At 39.1% G+C, this 16,269-nt stretch overlaps 1 protein-coding gene across 6 annotated transcripts in view; it reads left to right on the top strand.

Annotated features, from left to right (window-relative positions):
* The window catches only part of FANCL (FA complementation group L), a 307,120-nt gene that overhangs the window by 192,047 nt on the left and 98,804 nt on the right, over positions 1-16,269 (top strand). For 3 of the 6 annotated variants that reach the window (XM_059187734.1, XM_059187730.1, XM_059187729.1), the window contains exon 1: positions 14,387-14,529. The exons of 2 other annotated variants lie outside the window; for them this stretch is intronic. In XM_059187734.1, the coding sequence (XP_059043717.1) occupies positions 14,434-14,529 (96 nt within the window). In that variant the 5' untranslated portion in view covers positions 14,387-14,433. Of the gene's footprint in view, positions 1-9,607; positions 9,679-14,386; positions 14,530-16,269 lie in introns of those variants that run through there. One more of the 6 variants, XM_059187731.1, reaches the window with a different exon arrangement.

The raw sequence follows: 16,269 nt of genomic DNA, 5'->3' as shown, positions 1-16,269 counted from the left end.
TTTTGTATCAATAAGCTCACTGGTAGATTCACCATGTCCAAATATAAAAGAGAAGATCTAGTACTCGCTAGCAATTTTTCAGTGTGGGTAGGGAAACAGAACAGATGCACACATAATAAATGAAAACACTTTCAGGGAAACATCAACAGGTGCAAATTACTATAATGCACCATCTTCAAATAGCACAAAATCAAGATGTAGATTAAGGGTGGATTAAAATTAAGCCATAATTAGGGTGATTAAAAATATAGTTTTTGGAGATGAGTTTCGAGCAAGGTTTTGAAAAAGTTGTATGAATTGGCAGATGGGAGCAGGTTTTCCAGTGAGAAGAGTAGGGCAAAGACATGGAAAGGAGCAATTGTAGGATTGTCGAGAAAATACTAATGGCAGAGCAGAGGCAGGTTGCCAGAATATGCTGCTTTTGACCCACATGCTTCTTTAATCTGTTAATTCTCTTTCTTTCAGCCCATCACTTATCACATCTTCGCCTATTCAGTGTAGAACCTGTGGCATATCCGTGTGGCCACACTGTGGCAGAAGGCTCAGTGCCTTGAATCCTGTCTGTTTCTGTTATTGCCCAGGCATGGCCGGTTTCAGAAATCAAGGACCAAGCTTTGCAGGCAGGCCTGGGCCGGGGTTGCTAGTGAGCTGAACAAAGATGATCAAATGAGCGTTATCTTTCTATCGTGACTCCCAGTCCTGCTCTCATGCTGCTTCCTCTTGTGCCTTTTCATCATAATCTGAACATCTTTCATGTCAAACTATTTCTACTGTAAAAATTTTTTTGGAAAAGTTGACTATGTTGGAAGGTGGAGACTCTACTCAGGGACAGCAACAGTTCCCCTACTTCCTATCCAACTCGCCCTTCAAGCTGTACTTCGGATATACCTCCCAGTAATTTAGCCTATCTGTTCTTAAATCTAGGATGGTAAAGAAAAACTCCTACTTGTTCATGTTGCAGCGACCTATCCATCATCTTGGGTTTCATCGAGGCTTCCAGAACCATTTGGCAAAAATTCTATGCCTCCTGTCTCTTGCATTGTCCTCTCTCATTTTCCCTTACTCCCTTCTAATTGCCCTCCTTAGGTCGCCTAGCCCCAAATGGCTCTGTTGATGGAGATCATTGATCAGATACCAAGCCAGGAAGTCATCCTGTCCATTTGATGAGTAAGGAGGCACTTCTCCATTATGGGCCTTCTGCTGAGTATTCGCTTGAGAGACAAACATTTTCAGGCTCTTGGACTGTTTTCAGTGATCCGTCCCATAGATTTACCCATTTCATAAGCTTGGTTTTTTTTTTGTTTTGTTTTTTGGTTTTTGGTTTTTTTTTTTTTTACCAAAACTTTGATTTTGTTCCTTCCAAATCCTAAAGAATCTACACCGTTAGCTGCTCCCTAAGAATCAGTATATATCTTGACCTCAAGCCAGATCTTCTTCCATGAAACATGTCTAACATGTAAAGCCCACGTTCTGCCTACTAATAAGATTTTTATTCTCCATTGTCCTAAGAGCCACAATCTTCTTTCATCTGGTATGGGCATACTGTGTGGAGCCATCTTTAAACCAAGATGTTCCACTCCCTTTAGTACTTAAACTGAGATGTACAATTGACTTTCACATCATCGGTCAGTTGCTCATAGAAAACTCCCTCTAGGCTATAGATGTGAGTTTAAGCAAGTGTGAGAGTTTGCAGAAGGCATAGGAATGTAGGGTCTATTCCATTATTAAACTATTTGGTACCACAAACTTTATGGCTGGATTCATTGAATAGCACACAGTTCATTATTGACGGCACGAACCAAAGGGAACCCCATGGTCAATTTCCTCCAGAGCTAATATCAAGGCAGGAATTTTTTTAGCAGAAAGTTACTGGAAGGGGCGTGGACTTTGTCCAAACTTGAGGATCCTTCTCTGAGTATCTCCTATCTGGAGTTAGCAAGTCAACTCAGTACCTCAGTCAGCTACAAAAAAAATCAAGCACAATTAAAGATTGTGGGTCATAATGACCAACTGTCAGTTGCTTGCACTGAAACTCTGGACAAGGTGCTCAGCTTTCTTTTATTATGGACCCCAATTAAAGATGGATAAAATTCAGATCATCTTGTTAATGGTCAGAGTAAGGTGTACAAATAGGCTGCACCCCAAATTTAGATAATAATTTTGAAAGGAATATCTTGGAATGCCATAAATCCTCAAGCACCCAGACCCTAAAGTGTCATGTCATAATTTTTATGATTTTTATTTTTATAGAATTTCACACATATGACTTGTAAGAGCAACCAGGAGCATTTCTACATTCTGATCTTCATGTGCTAGCAGCATGATGTTTTGTGGGTATTGGATCAAAGTGACGTACCACTTGGATCAAAGAGGTGACGTTCCCACAAACTAGACTGTAGCACAGAGCTGGGAAGCTGGTGTATTTCTGAGGCACAACAAGAAAGATTTACTGCTGTTTATGTCAATGAAGGCAAATTTCTAGTAATACCTATAAACCAAAATGGATAAAACATGTTTTGGGCAAGATTCATAATTGCACTCTTAGAGCTAGAAGATACATTAATTTATTCTGGTAAGGAGGAAAGAAATCACAATAGCAGCCACAACAGGAACCTCAACTCATTTTGTTTTGTTTTCAATAATCTACTGTCATTCCTCATGACTTATGGAAGAGTAAAAGCCAAATCAGCCTATTAAATTAATCACCAAATCTGCACTTTTGGGAAACAATCTCTTGTAGTGTTCCTGTTCATTCTCTGTTTTGGCAGGGGAGGACAGTGCCAAATGGCCTCCACTGGGCCCTTCCTAAAACAATAGTCCCTTTTATAGGTCTAAGTGAGCAACTGTGTGTGGTTCTGAGTGTTACCTAAAATATCCATTCCAACAATCCCTCAGGATCTGAGAAAATGATCCCAAGATGTTTTGGGGAATCCCATGAAGCCCACCATGAAGAAAATTCAGGCCGGAACTCCACTTATCACCTGGGCTCTATAACTATCCCAAACCCTAACCAACTAACTCTTGTGGAATTATAGGTCCCCAGGAATCAGTGATAAATTTGAGCCTATATCCAATATTCCTGAGCTTAGGTATTTCCCTTTCCTCAATGCACAAGTATTCAGGTTAACAACAACAGGCCCCATTAAAGAAGATAAGGCAGAAGGTTACAGCAAAATATTTTCTCGTAGGTACGAGCCTCCCCTTCCTTGGGTGATGCTGGGTCTATGAACCCAAAATTCTCTAGCACTCTGGCTCCAGTGAGGCCTCTGTTCACCAGACCTAGAATAGCTTTGGTTCAATAAATCAAGACACACCTTAATTGGCTGTCTTTCTATTTCATTCCTGGGGACCCCATGATTAATTAACCATAGCCAGAGATTTCTGCTACTGAAGCCATTCTCTGATCCCCGAGTGTAGCATCTGGCTATTAAAACAATACCCACTTTGCTTCCGACTGTTAACAGTCATCACCTGAGCCAGGTCTCAGTTGGCTCCTCACTGAGATCAGGAATACCATGTTGATCGCAGCTCTTTCCACAAGCATCCCCAGCTCAGAAAAAATTAAATAAAATAAAAATAAAAGCCAGCAGAGCCCTTTTAGATATTTGGGTATTCCCTTTTTTGGCTGTCTTATTGCCAGGGGAAAAGAATCTTCAGGGCCCTGGCAGAATATAGGAATACGACACATGATCCATTTAACCTACTTTCTGACCTCACACGGTCTTTAAATTCTTTCCTCTCCGTCATGCCAAGGACTTTTTAGCCTTTCTTTTACCAAAAGCAACCAACAGTGGATTCCTGTTTGCTTTGCCAAACCTGCGAAAACTGCTAAAACTTTTTGAGCTACCACACTGAACGCAGTATGTTTTATGAATAAACCCATCATAATGAATATGGTTCAGTTTGTTCAGAAAAAAAAAAATCTTAGCTTTCCAGCACTGGCTACACATTAAAATAATATGAGGAGTCTTTAAAAAATATGATGCTTATTATACCTTCCACTCCCAGACATTTAAATCAGGATCTCTGGGTTTAGACCAATCCTCTACGTTTTCTCAAAACTGCCCAAGTGACTGCCATCCACTGGGAGGTGTGAGGACCACTGCTGTGGGAGTTTTCATTCACTCCCAAGGTTTCTATCACCATGTTGAGGCTTACAAGGTACATTTATAAATTCTTTTAAGATCTGTCTTCTAAGCCTCAGCCCCCTCAAACAATATTTCTTTCTTTGCGTCTCCCCCCAGGTTCCAAAGAATCTGAAGGCTTATAAAATGTAAAGGAGATTATGAAACATTTTTGTTTACTCTGTGCCAGGAAGTGCTATGATCAGACTAAACATATTAACTCTAGTCTCTGCCTTCTTTGTAGAGACAGTTGGTTGCCTACTGTGGGGTTTATCTTTTTTTTTTTTTTAAGGTTTTATTTATTTGAGAGGGGGAGAGAGAGAGTAAGAGTGAGGGGCAGGGCAGAGGGAGAGGGAGAAGCAGACTACCTGCTGAGCAGGGAGCCTGAGGCAGAGCTTGATCCCAGGACCCTGGGATCATGACCTGAGCTGAAGGTAGACACTTTGTCAATTGAACCACTCAGGAGCCTCAGAGGTTCTTAACCTCAGCACTACTAACATTTTGGGGTGGGTCACTCTTTGCTAAGGATGACTGTCGTGGGCTTTGTAGGGGGCTAAGGAGAATTTCACCAGATTCCAGGGTAGCATCTTACTTCTTCCCTGCTATATATTGCCAAATGTCACCTGGGGGTTGGAATTGCCCTTAGCTGAGAACAACTGGTCTGTAGTCATCTTCACATTAAAGGTTTCACAAGAACTTGCATTTTAATATTTTATATCCCGAGTAGTAATTTTCCCTTCACTGCTCCTGGTCTTGGATATTTGTACCATTATCAAGACTTCACTAATCCAGGGACCCAGTATTCAAAATTCGTAGTATTATATCGCTCTTGAATGTCATGATTCCTAAGTCTCTTTCTCACCTGAACAGTTCTTTCCCTTCCTGCCAACTCCCCCTTTCTTTTTTACATGCCACTGACTAACGAAATTGGTTCGGTTGTCCTATGGTGTCCTTGACATTCTGGAGTTGGTTGATTGGTCCATCTTGACTTTATTTAGCTTGTTCGTCCATCCCTGTTTTACCAGACCAGTAAACCAGAGGTTACATCCCAAAGCTTGATTAGATTCATATGAAACATTTTGGGTACTGAAATTCATATTGTTATATATCAGCTGGCAGAAAATTAAGGCTGTCCGACTCCTGGCTAAAGAGCTATCAGGCAGTGATACCCCTGACTCCACCATTATGAAGTTGATAATTTTGCATCATATGATTGTCCATTTCACCCTAACTTCTCACATAAAGGTTTAAGCACATATGGATGCTTATTGCCTCAGACAGTTATTGATTTACGAGTAATAGATGGTCATTTTCTGGAGATCCGTTTTTGATACAATGTGAGATGGCAATTATATACGTAAAGTGAATATGTCATGTAGCAGTTAGGTATGCGAGTCTGAAGGTTGGTGTCAGAAAGATAAACTTAGAAGTCATCAGGATGTGGCTGATACTTACTATTCCTAGACTGGATGAGGTATTTGAAGGGAGAGGGAGGATGGAGAGGAGGGTCCCGTAGTGAGCAATCAGGTACCCCGACTGTTAAAAGTGGATGAAGAGAAGTAGCCAAAAGAGGACTGAGAGGCAGGATCTACCTCATTAATATCATTTCTCATGGCTTTTTCCTTGATATCTTCTCTGGACTGTGGTAATCATCTAATTGATCTTACCGCCTCTAGTTTTCCTCTTCTAATGCATGCTCCACAGGACTTTGAGAGAAATTAGTCTGAAAGTTAAATCTATCAGCTTTATTAGTTTTCAGATTAAACCCCTCTAAAAGCTCTGCATTGCCTTTAGGATAAAGCCCAAATATCTACTTTCACCATATGACTCCTGACGTGTATCTTTGCTGCTTGCTTAGATCAGGTTTTGCCATTCCCCATCCTTTCCCTATACACACGGCCAGGCAGTTTCTTGAAACATTGTAAACTGTTTGTTTCTCTAACTATTATTCAACTTTTTTTGTGGGAGAATTTGTTTCACTTGTTTCATCTGATTCATGTTTTGGTACTAAGTTAAAGGCAACTGTGAAACCTTCCCTGACATCAGCAAGGTGTAATTGACCACTATTATTTGATAGTGTGTGGGGGTGTTATGTCTCAAATTGTGACCTTAATGCACTGCTCTACAAACTGAGCACAAATATGATCACTTATTTTCCTTCCAGTTGATTACCTAGAGTATACCTTAAATGCTACACTAGGGGGAAAAAAAATTCCCCTCTTTGTTCTCTACCCCAAATTTTCCACAGTTCTAGAGGCTTGCACAGTCTATAAAAGGGTAAGCAGGAATATAGGCTATGATAGTCACTAGAGCTATTAAAAAAATATCCTGGTTCTCCTTCTAAGCATATAGTAAATCCGTACTTTTCTGCTCCCATGTTTTTTGCTTGGACAATGAAATGTCAGTAGAAATGACACATTTCCCCTCCTTGCAGAAGGCTTTAAGGCCCAGTATTTGATTTGTTCTTCCCTTCCCTCTGTTGTAGTGGTTGGGGAAGCATATGTTGAAATGGAGTCTTTATCAGTCTGGGTCCCTGTGTGATAAGCATTTCAATCTGTGTTGGAATGTAGCATGAACAAGAAATAAGCTTTTTTGTGTATTCAGCCACCGAGATTTTGGAATTGTTTGTTAGCACTGAACAATGTAGCCAATTTAGGCTGATACATACACTAAGCAGGAAGAGTATACAGTCTGATGATTCTAGTAAGTAAAGCTGGTAACCAAGCCTGGCTGCTGAAGTCTTGCTGCATATCTCTATGGAGGAGAGATTCTCAACCTTGGCATGTTTGACATTTTGGCCTGGAAAAATCTTTGTTGGAGGAGGCTGTCCTTTGTATTGTAGGATGTTTAGTAACAGTCCCGGCTTCCAAATACTAGATGTAAGTAGTACCCCCACACCCAAGTTGTGACAACCAAAATGTAAAGTATTGCCAAATACCCCCTGGGGCTCACAAGTGACCCTAATGGAAAACTAGTGCTTTAGGCAATACACTAGATCTGCTTTTGATGCTCCGGGTCTACTCAAGGCTGCTATAGATTTTTGAGAGAGAAATGTTACTCCGTCAGAACATGGTTCTGCTGGTGTGTCTTTGACAGGCGCCCAGAGTCACAGTTTTTACGTCTTGGCTCTTCTAAGGCCATGGGGCTCAAAACACCTCCCTGTGGCAATTCCAGAAGCACAGTTGGTTTAGAGTCTGCTTTTTGTGATCCTGGATCTACTGTCCTGGGACACCATTACCATTAGGAATGGTATCACTTTGTGACTCCAAAAAGATATCTAATTTATATATAGTCTTTCCAGGACAATAGGTCAATAGGTCTACCAAACCAAAAAGGCTCAGCTAACCTGATGGGACAAGAAAAGGTAAGAGCAAATTAATGTATAATCAAATGTTACTGAAATATCAATATATATTGAATTTCAGTAACATTTGATTATACATTAATTTGCTCTTACCTTCAATATATATTGAATTTCAGTAACATTTGATTATATATATATATTCCCCCCCACACCATAGCACATACCCTCCCCAATGTCCCTTACTCAGCCACCCCATCCCTCCCACTCCCTCCCCTCCAGCAACTCTCAGTTTGTTTCCTGAGATTAAGAGTCTCTTACAGTTTGTCTCCCTCTCTGGCTTCATCTTGTTTCATTTTTCCCTCCCCTCCCCTATGATCCTCTGTCTTGTTTCTCAAATTCCTCATATCAGTGAGATCATATAATTGTCTTTCTCTGATTGATTTATTTGTTCAGCATAATAAATGGCACCAGATATTCTTAAAGATATTCAGCTTTATTATACTCCTAAGTGGAAGGAGGGTAATAAAGGGTTTCAAACAGAAGTTCAGCAGAAACAACAACAACAAAACCTCCCCAAAAATAAAAAACAAAAAACAAACAAAAAAAACTTTGATAACTTGCTAAAATATTTATCCCATGGTAGTTGTTTTATATTTGTTGAATGTGGTTTAAATGTGGATCCTTTATTTTTTTAAAGATTTTATTTATTTATTCATTTAACAGAGAGAGAGACAGAGATCACAAGTAGGCAGAGAGACAGGCAAAGAGAGAAGGGGAAGCAGGCTCCCTGCTGAGCAGAAAGCCTGATGCAGGGCTCAATCCCAGGACCCTGAGATCATGACCTGAGCAGAAGGCAGAGGCTTTAACCCACTGCGCCTCCAGGCGCCCCTAAATGTGGATTCTTAATCTGCATAATATCACTGGGGCTTTATCATACAAATAAATAGAAAAAGGTGGAATAATTAAATAAGTAAAATAATAGTGAATCCTCACAGCAGCAGTCTTTACACATTTTCACTCTCATATCACCCAGATTAAATTTCTAATTACATCTATTTCTGTTGACATCTAAAATTTTTTATTATAAGTTTAAATAGATCCAAAGGATAGGATTTCGACATGTTGTAAATATTTGATTTTTTATAATAAGGCTATTATTTCATTCTTTTAAACATTCCAATGGAATCTAAATACCAAAGCAACTTGATACCCACCATATTAGAGTAATGCATGCTATATGCTAGTGTAACAAATGAAATCCCCAATTTCAGTGCCTTAATATAACAACGTTTATTTTTTCCCTCACACATGTCAATTGGAAAACATTTCAGACACAGCTTCTTTCTACCTCATGCCTCCACCATTCCTAAGGGCTTTAAAATAATACTTTGATTCAAGGCAGTGAACAAGGAAAGAGAATGTTGAATCAAGCATGGTGAAGTTTTATGAGCCACCCACTTTCCATTGGCTACTATTCAGTCACCTGGTCACATCAACCTGCAAGAGAGGGTAGAAATGTAGTTTAGTTTTAGGCCCAGGAGATAGAGGAAATGGGTTAGAAGAGCACATACATAACAGTCTCCACTATAGTTTACTCTTCTGATGACAAATATGCTTCCTCTTCTCACACATAAAACATACTCCCCCACCCCATTCCCAGATTAGATAACCCAACATTTCATCTGTCGCTATATTCATTTCTAACTCCAGGATTTCCCAGGGGTATACATCCTTTCTATCAGGATCTGGATTTTGATTCCTCTGGTCACTGCCACCACCTCCCCACCACACACAAACATTCAGATGCAAAATACAGTGGTGGACCAGGGACAGGATAAATACAATTAGCTTACCCACTTAGAAAGAATAGTAGAAAATACAAAGCAGTTTCTTGTCAGTGGAGGTTAGGAAATTCTGCATGGTAGGGACTATAAGGAGCCCCTGCCCTAGCAGCAGAAAGTATTTTTGATTCAGTTTTCATTCTGCTCATTAGGAAGTCCTTTACAGTACATAAAGTTGTATTTGAGTCAAATTAGGTTTGTTGAAAATCAACTAAATAAAGCACAAGCCAAGACTATTCCTGGGAACAGATTGCCTCTGAGGCTTTACCTTTGTTGAATGAAACTGCTTATCCAACAAGTCTATTCAATTTTCTTCCAAATTTACATTTGTCTTTTAGAGTCTCCAGACAATTGAGGAAGAGGACATAATTTAGGTTGTGACTTCTACCAAAACATGCACTGAAGTTAGGTAAGATACTCTCAGAAAGGTGGCTACATTTTAAATACAGACAATAACTTTTATAATACTGTTATAATTTATATGAAACATGATAGTATAAAACTATAAATATATATTATCATATGTCTAGTAAATAAATACTGGTGCTCTAAAGAGTCCTAAAAATTTGAGATTTCATCTTTTACCTTTGTTGGTCATGTTTTCATATGGAGTTCCAGCTATAAAACTTGGACCAGCCAATTTTGACATGTGACTTTCTGTTAATTTGTACTCTTTTCCTTTCACAATATCTTTTCCTTTGTACCTATTTTAGGCTATAAAGGAAAATGAGATTAAAATGTCTCCTCCTCAGACAGACTATTTGAAGAATATTTTATAAAAGACAATTTTATATACTTAAGGTTTTGAAGAATATTTTAAAAGCCCTGCTATTTATTTACCATTTATCTATCTATTTATTTATTTATTTTAAAGATTTTGTTTATTTGAGAGAGAGAGAGAGAGCATGAGGGGGGGAGGGTTAGACGGAGAAGCAGACTCCAGGCTGAGCAGGGAGCCTGATATGGAACTTGATCCTGGGACTCTGGGGATCATGACCTGAAGCTGAAGGCAGTCACTTAAACAATTGAGCCACCCAGGTGCCCAAAAGTCTTAATTTTTTATAAACTTAAAATGTTTTTGTTATTTTAGAATGACTATAGGTGTATATAAAATCGCTTTGAATTTTGAACTACTGATACATAATAATTTCTGAATGGTAAGTTCTATAGAAGGGAGATTATGTACATTTGAATTTGTAAGGTGTTTAGTTAATAATTTGAACATGAACATTCAAGGGATGAATCCTTTTGATTCATCAAAAAAAAAATAAAATCATATGTAAAGATGCTTGTTTCAATTCTTTCTTGCTGTTCACTCCATATGGAACATGAACTTCATCTCCTGCTGCAATAATTGGTTCATAACTTTCTTCCATCATTTCCTGAAAGCATTTATTGTCCAACTAAAAGTGAACAAGAAGACTAAATTATCTTCTTGTTACAATTGTTGACAAAATTGCAGAAATATCCAATGTCAGCATTCCACCCTAGAATGCACAAACAAATTCTCACTAAAGTGGAATGACATTGCGAATGAAATTTTCAAAGTTGAGTATTTTCAGATTTATTATTTGGATAATCCATATTTAACTGTAATTATTGTTTTTAAGCCCATTCATTTCTTACAAATACATTTTTAGAATTGCAAAGGACCCTATAAATCATCATATGATTTATACAGAATCAAGCATTTGAAGTTTCTTGATTCTCTTTTCATTATACTGTGCTTCCTCTAACTCAACAGATGATTTTAAGTTGGACAGCATTTACATTTATAAAAATCTTAGCTAATGCCTTCTTTTAAAAATTTATGGTCTCTTAAGTAATTTGCTTTACACAGAAAAATGAAAGATCTTTTGTCTTTAAAATATCAACTAATCATATAAGTTCCTTCTCTTTCTCTTGACATTGTTTTGTTCTTTTCACATATTGAGACTTCATATATAGTTTTTATGTACCAATATTGCATGTTCACATATGCCATTTTAATGGCTTTTAGACATTTTTTAAAAAATATTTTATTTATTTATTTGACAGACAGAGATCACAAGTAGGCAGAGAGGCAGGCAGAGAGAGGGAGAAGCAGGCTCCCTGCTGCACGGGTCTCGATCCTAGGACCCTGGGATCATGACCTGAGCTGAAGGCAGAGGCTTTAACCCACTGAGCCACCCAGGCACCCTTGGCTTTTAGACATTTTATCATGTTATATAACTTGACCATTTCTAACTTTTTGGACATTAAGCTGTCTTCTACTTAATCATTTTTGGATTATCTTCTTGGGATATACTCCCATAAGTATTTGTTCAAAAGAAAGTAATTCTTATGTTTTCTGTTGTACATAAGTAGATTGCTTTTTAGAAACATTTTGTGAACTATGCATAATAATCAGTAATGTATGATTATATCTGTTTCCTGTAGACCTGCTAACATTCACTTTACATAGATAAGATATTAAAGAATAAAAAGGGTACTACTAATTTTTTGATCAAGATACTTAAAATTTTTTTGTTATTTTGAAATGATTATATACATATGAAATTCTAAACTTCTGAATCTTTGAGCAAATTTTATTTATTTTATTTTTTGAAGATTTATTTATTTGAGAGAGAGAGAGCACATGGGGGGAGGTGCAGAAGGGGAGGGAGGGAGAGAATCCTTAAACAGACTCCCCACTGAGCACGGACCACCCCCCGCCAGAGGGCGTCTCATCCTAGGACAATGAGATCATGACCCAAGCTGAAATTAAGAGTCAGACGCTTAATAGACTGACTGAACCACCCAGTCACCCCTAGAGTAAATTTTAATTTATTTTTGTTAATTTAGTTATTTCTCAAAATTTTATAAATTCAGCTATTTCCATGTTATGGATAATTCATTTACTTGCTCTTTTTTACTTAATAGAAACAAAATTGCTATTTTAGCAAATCTTATCCCCATCAACAAAGGATTCTTTAAAGGAATGTCACAAACCACAACCATATCTTATTTATCTTTCATAGCTGAAGGACATTTTTGGATGAAAATATCCTTATAATTTCATGGCTTCCTTATTCTAATTTTCAGGACATTTCATTACTATATAGATTACACCAAGTTTCCAAAAGGTAAAATTGGTTCTTTATTGCTTTTTATAATGTTACTTATTAATCTGATTTCTAATTCTTAATACTTTTTTAGATAATGTTCACTTCAGTTAGTCACAATGTGGCTAGGTAACTGAGCTCAGAACTTTGACAATTACTCACTTGATTAGGGCAATGACTTTCAACTACGTGCACAACAGAATTAGGTGTGAAATATAACCACTGAGTCTAGGGTAATGGTTTCCAAACTTTAGTTTGCATCAGAACCTCTTGTTAAAACACAGAGGTTTTGGGGGGCGCCTGGGTGGCTCAGTGGCTTAAAGCCTCTGCCTTCAGCTCAGGTCATGATGGGATCTGGCTCTCTGCTCAGCAAGGAGCCTGCTTCCCCCTTTCTCTCTCTGCTGCCTCTCTGCCAACTTGTGATCTCTGTCAAATAAATAAATAAATAAAATCTTTAAAAACAAAGCAAAACACAGAGGTTTTAAACATATGCTTGTTAAAAACAGAGATTGCTGATCTTGTCTCCTAGAATTAAAGAGATTCAGTTGGTTTGGGGGGTGACATGGTCCCAGGTGATGCTGATGATGCCAGTCCAAGAATCACACTTTGAGAACCACTAGTCAGGGATCTAACCTGGGCATCTATGTAAATAGTTTAACATGATTGTGATGGTTGAGCACAGTATCATCCTTAAGGAATGAGTTGCATAATTGAGTGTGTGTGTGTAGGTCATTTCCCCGAGGAGATTCTCAAACTTCACTGTGCATCACCATCACCTGGAGGGCTTGTTAAAACACAGATGGTTAGGCCTCACTCCCAGAATTTGGGATTCCCTAGATCTGAGATGGAGTGAAAATCTGCATTTCTACCAACTTCCCAGGTGTTATTGAAGCTGATTCTAGAATCACATTTTAAGAACCACTGCCTTAGTGTAATTTAAACCTAACCCCTGCAGCAGTATCCTTGCTTTTCCCTAGGTATCCAGAGTACCGTAAAACTTGTTGTGCAACTTTAATCTTCAAGAAGTCAGATTCCATTCTGAGGGCAATAAAGATGGGAGGGAATACATCTTATTCATCTTTACATAGCTTTGGCATATTACAATGATGTTTTGCAAAAACTAGTGCTCAAAAATGTAATGCATTTGAACACTGGGATAGCAAATGATTTTGTGGAAATAGTAATGTTACTTATTTAATCAACACTTAGTAAAAGAAAATGGGTAATTACCATTCCTGAGTTTAAAAAATGTAGAGAAGGGGCTGTCAAAGAAAAATTAACTTTGGCTCATCAAGTTAATTGGCAATCTTCCCTCATGTTTTGCCTTTAGATATTTGTGAGTGCAGTGCACCGAAACTGACTACAGTGTTGACTTGAGTCTGGAGATCTATCTGTGTGTATATGCATATGTATACACACGCACACACATTTGTGCATCTCTCGAATAGTATCTGACTAAACTTGGCAAACCATAGAATTACATCGCATATATTGAATGGATTATAGTACATTGTATAATAATATATACAGGATAATATATTATTCCGTATGCCGAGGGCATACAGAAGATCCTGTAGAACAGACCAATAGGAGACAGACTGCAGTGAAGAAGGGGAGTGGAGGCAGGTTCCGGGTAAATAAAAGAGATACTACAACACCCAGACAGTTCTTATGCTGGAAGAAATGCAATCTCAAAGTTGCAGAAGTCCCATTTCATGCGGGAAGAAGTACAACTGCATAAAAATTGTAGCAGTCTTTCAATAAAATGAAACAGAAGTACCAAAACGGTTCTTGAAACAAGGCTGGAATGATCGTGTTCAATTAGAGCTATGAATCTGAGAACAATCTTCCCTCCTGTCTCCTGTTGGGGCCAATGCTGCCTCCTACAGAGCCACATCTACTCTGCCAGGTGCTGCAACTACCACCAGACCTTAATTTCATTCGGCCAGGTCCTCGAGGCTTTTTCCCGCCAAAGGCCAGGTTTCCGCCCCTCCAAGCCCCGGGCGCAGGCGGCACTGCGCATGTGCGGGGCCCTGGCCGGCGGATAGCTCCCCCCTCCGCGGCCCCACGGACTGCGGACCATGGCGGAGATGGAAGCGAGCCTGTTGCGCCAGTGCCCGCTGCTTCTGCCTCAGAACCGGGCGAAAACCGTGTACGAAGGATTCATTTCTGCTCAGGTACCCGCCAGCTTGTTGCCCGATTGCTAGGAGGGCGTCCCTTTCGCGGCGCAGCTCCGCCCCTGGAAGTCAGTTACGGGGGCAGTTAGGGGCCCTTAGGCGGGAGAGTTAGGAGGGGAGGCGCCTCACGGCTCCTCGGAGACTGGAGGTTTGAGGACTTCTGCGGTGGTTGACAACCCGCCACTCGCTACCGCGCCTTGGCCTGGGCTAGCGTCGGGCCAGCGACTGGGCGAGAGGAGCCCCGCGCGGGACGCGAGCGGGGGGCGGGGCAGACGGCCACGCCCCCTCGCGCGCGCTTCCTGAGTTTGACCTCCCTTCTGATTCCGCGTCTGCCCCACCTTGAACTGTTTTTTGATTGTTTTGCAAATTTTTACCTTGTCTCTAACCACCCCTCGCCCCCCACCCCCACGCTGAGCCCCACAAAGGTTGGTGGCCCGTCGTTCACTAGGGGATCCCTTCAGATTATGCTCGTTTTTCCTGCAAAAATGGATTTTGGAGAAAAACCGCCTTTTGGCTCTCAACTAAGCCCTGTGTCCCTGAGCGCTTCCTGTAGCGATATTTTGTACGAAATCTTGACAGCAGAATTAATTACCTTTCCTGAGTCCAGGCGGCTTCTTAATTCTGTGGTGCACTTGACACGTGGTAACACACGTGTACAGGTTTGAAGTTTACAAAGCGCTTTCCAAGTACGTTATCTCACTAATCCTCGGCCCTTTGAGGCAGAATTAAAAGAAATCTTTTTCAGTCTTCATAGTTAAGTAAATCAGGGCATGGGAAAGTGGGCAGGTTAAGTTATTTGTCCATGATTGCCAGAGTCCCTGAAAGCGAGGCAATCAGATTCCACTCCCGCGTTTTGCGCCTCTCTCTGCATTGGATCAGGATACTGGGTTAGATTTTTGAGTATAGGTTTTTGCTCCCAGACTTGTATACTCAACATTGTGCATCCTCTCTCACCAGCACAATACTTTCTTTCTTGTTCTTTTTGTTTTGTTTTGGTCTTTTAAAATTAACAGATTCTGCTTGAGGAAAAACTGTTGAAACTACACACAAATTAACGACCTGCAGTTTTTGATATGGATCATGAATACGTTAGATTACCAGCAGTACCTTTTAGCTATAAAATGTAACACGCAACTAACCTGAAGATTTGATTTGCTATGTGAAATGAGAAATTTCGGAAGAGGAAAGAAACAAAGTGGTCATTTTTAAACAACTTAACATTGAATCAACTGTATTTTCTGGAAAAATATGTATGAATCTTTTATAGACATGCACATTTTCAGTATTTGAACTCAGTTATATAGAAACACAAATTATTCAATTTTGTCATAATAAATTTAAAATTTAGTAATTAACCAGATAATTTGAAAACATATCATGGTGATGAGTAAAAATTTCTGTTCTCAGAATTATTTTTATTTTCTGAAAGAAAAATGAATAATTGCATTGCTCCACCTTACCTTGATTAACACTCCATTCAACAATCCTCATCAAAACATTGTCAGCATTAAAAGAGTGGGAAGGAGGTAAAATTTAACTCTTAATTATAGTGATTAAGAGAATGGTTTCAACTTTCAGAAATATTTAAGTGTTTGAGTATTGGGTATTTGAAAACTTGATACTTAATTTAACTTTAAAAAGAAGCCTGTTTCATTTTTTTTTTTTTTTTTAAGTATAATTGACATGCAGTATTTGTTTCAGGTATACAACATAATGATTTGATGTATGTATATGACATGA

The sequence above is a fragment of the Mustela lutreola genome, chromosome 9 (genome assembly GCF_030435805.1).
Source record: "Mustela lutreola isolate mMusLut2 chromosome 9, mMusLut2.pri, whole genome shotgun sequence".
Classification (NCBI taxonomy): Eukaryota; Metazoa; Chordata; class Mammalia; order Carnivora; family Mustelidae; genus Mustela; species Mustela lutreola.
This window is presented reverse-complemented; position numbering and strand designations above follow the sequence as displayed.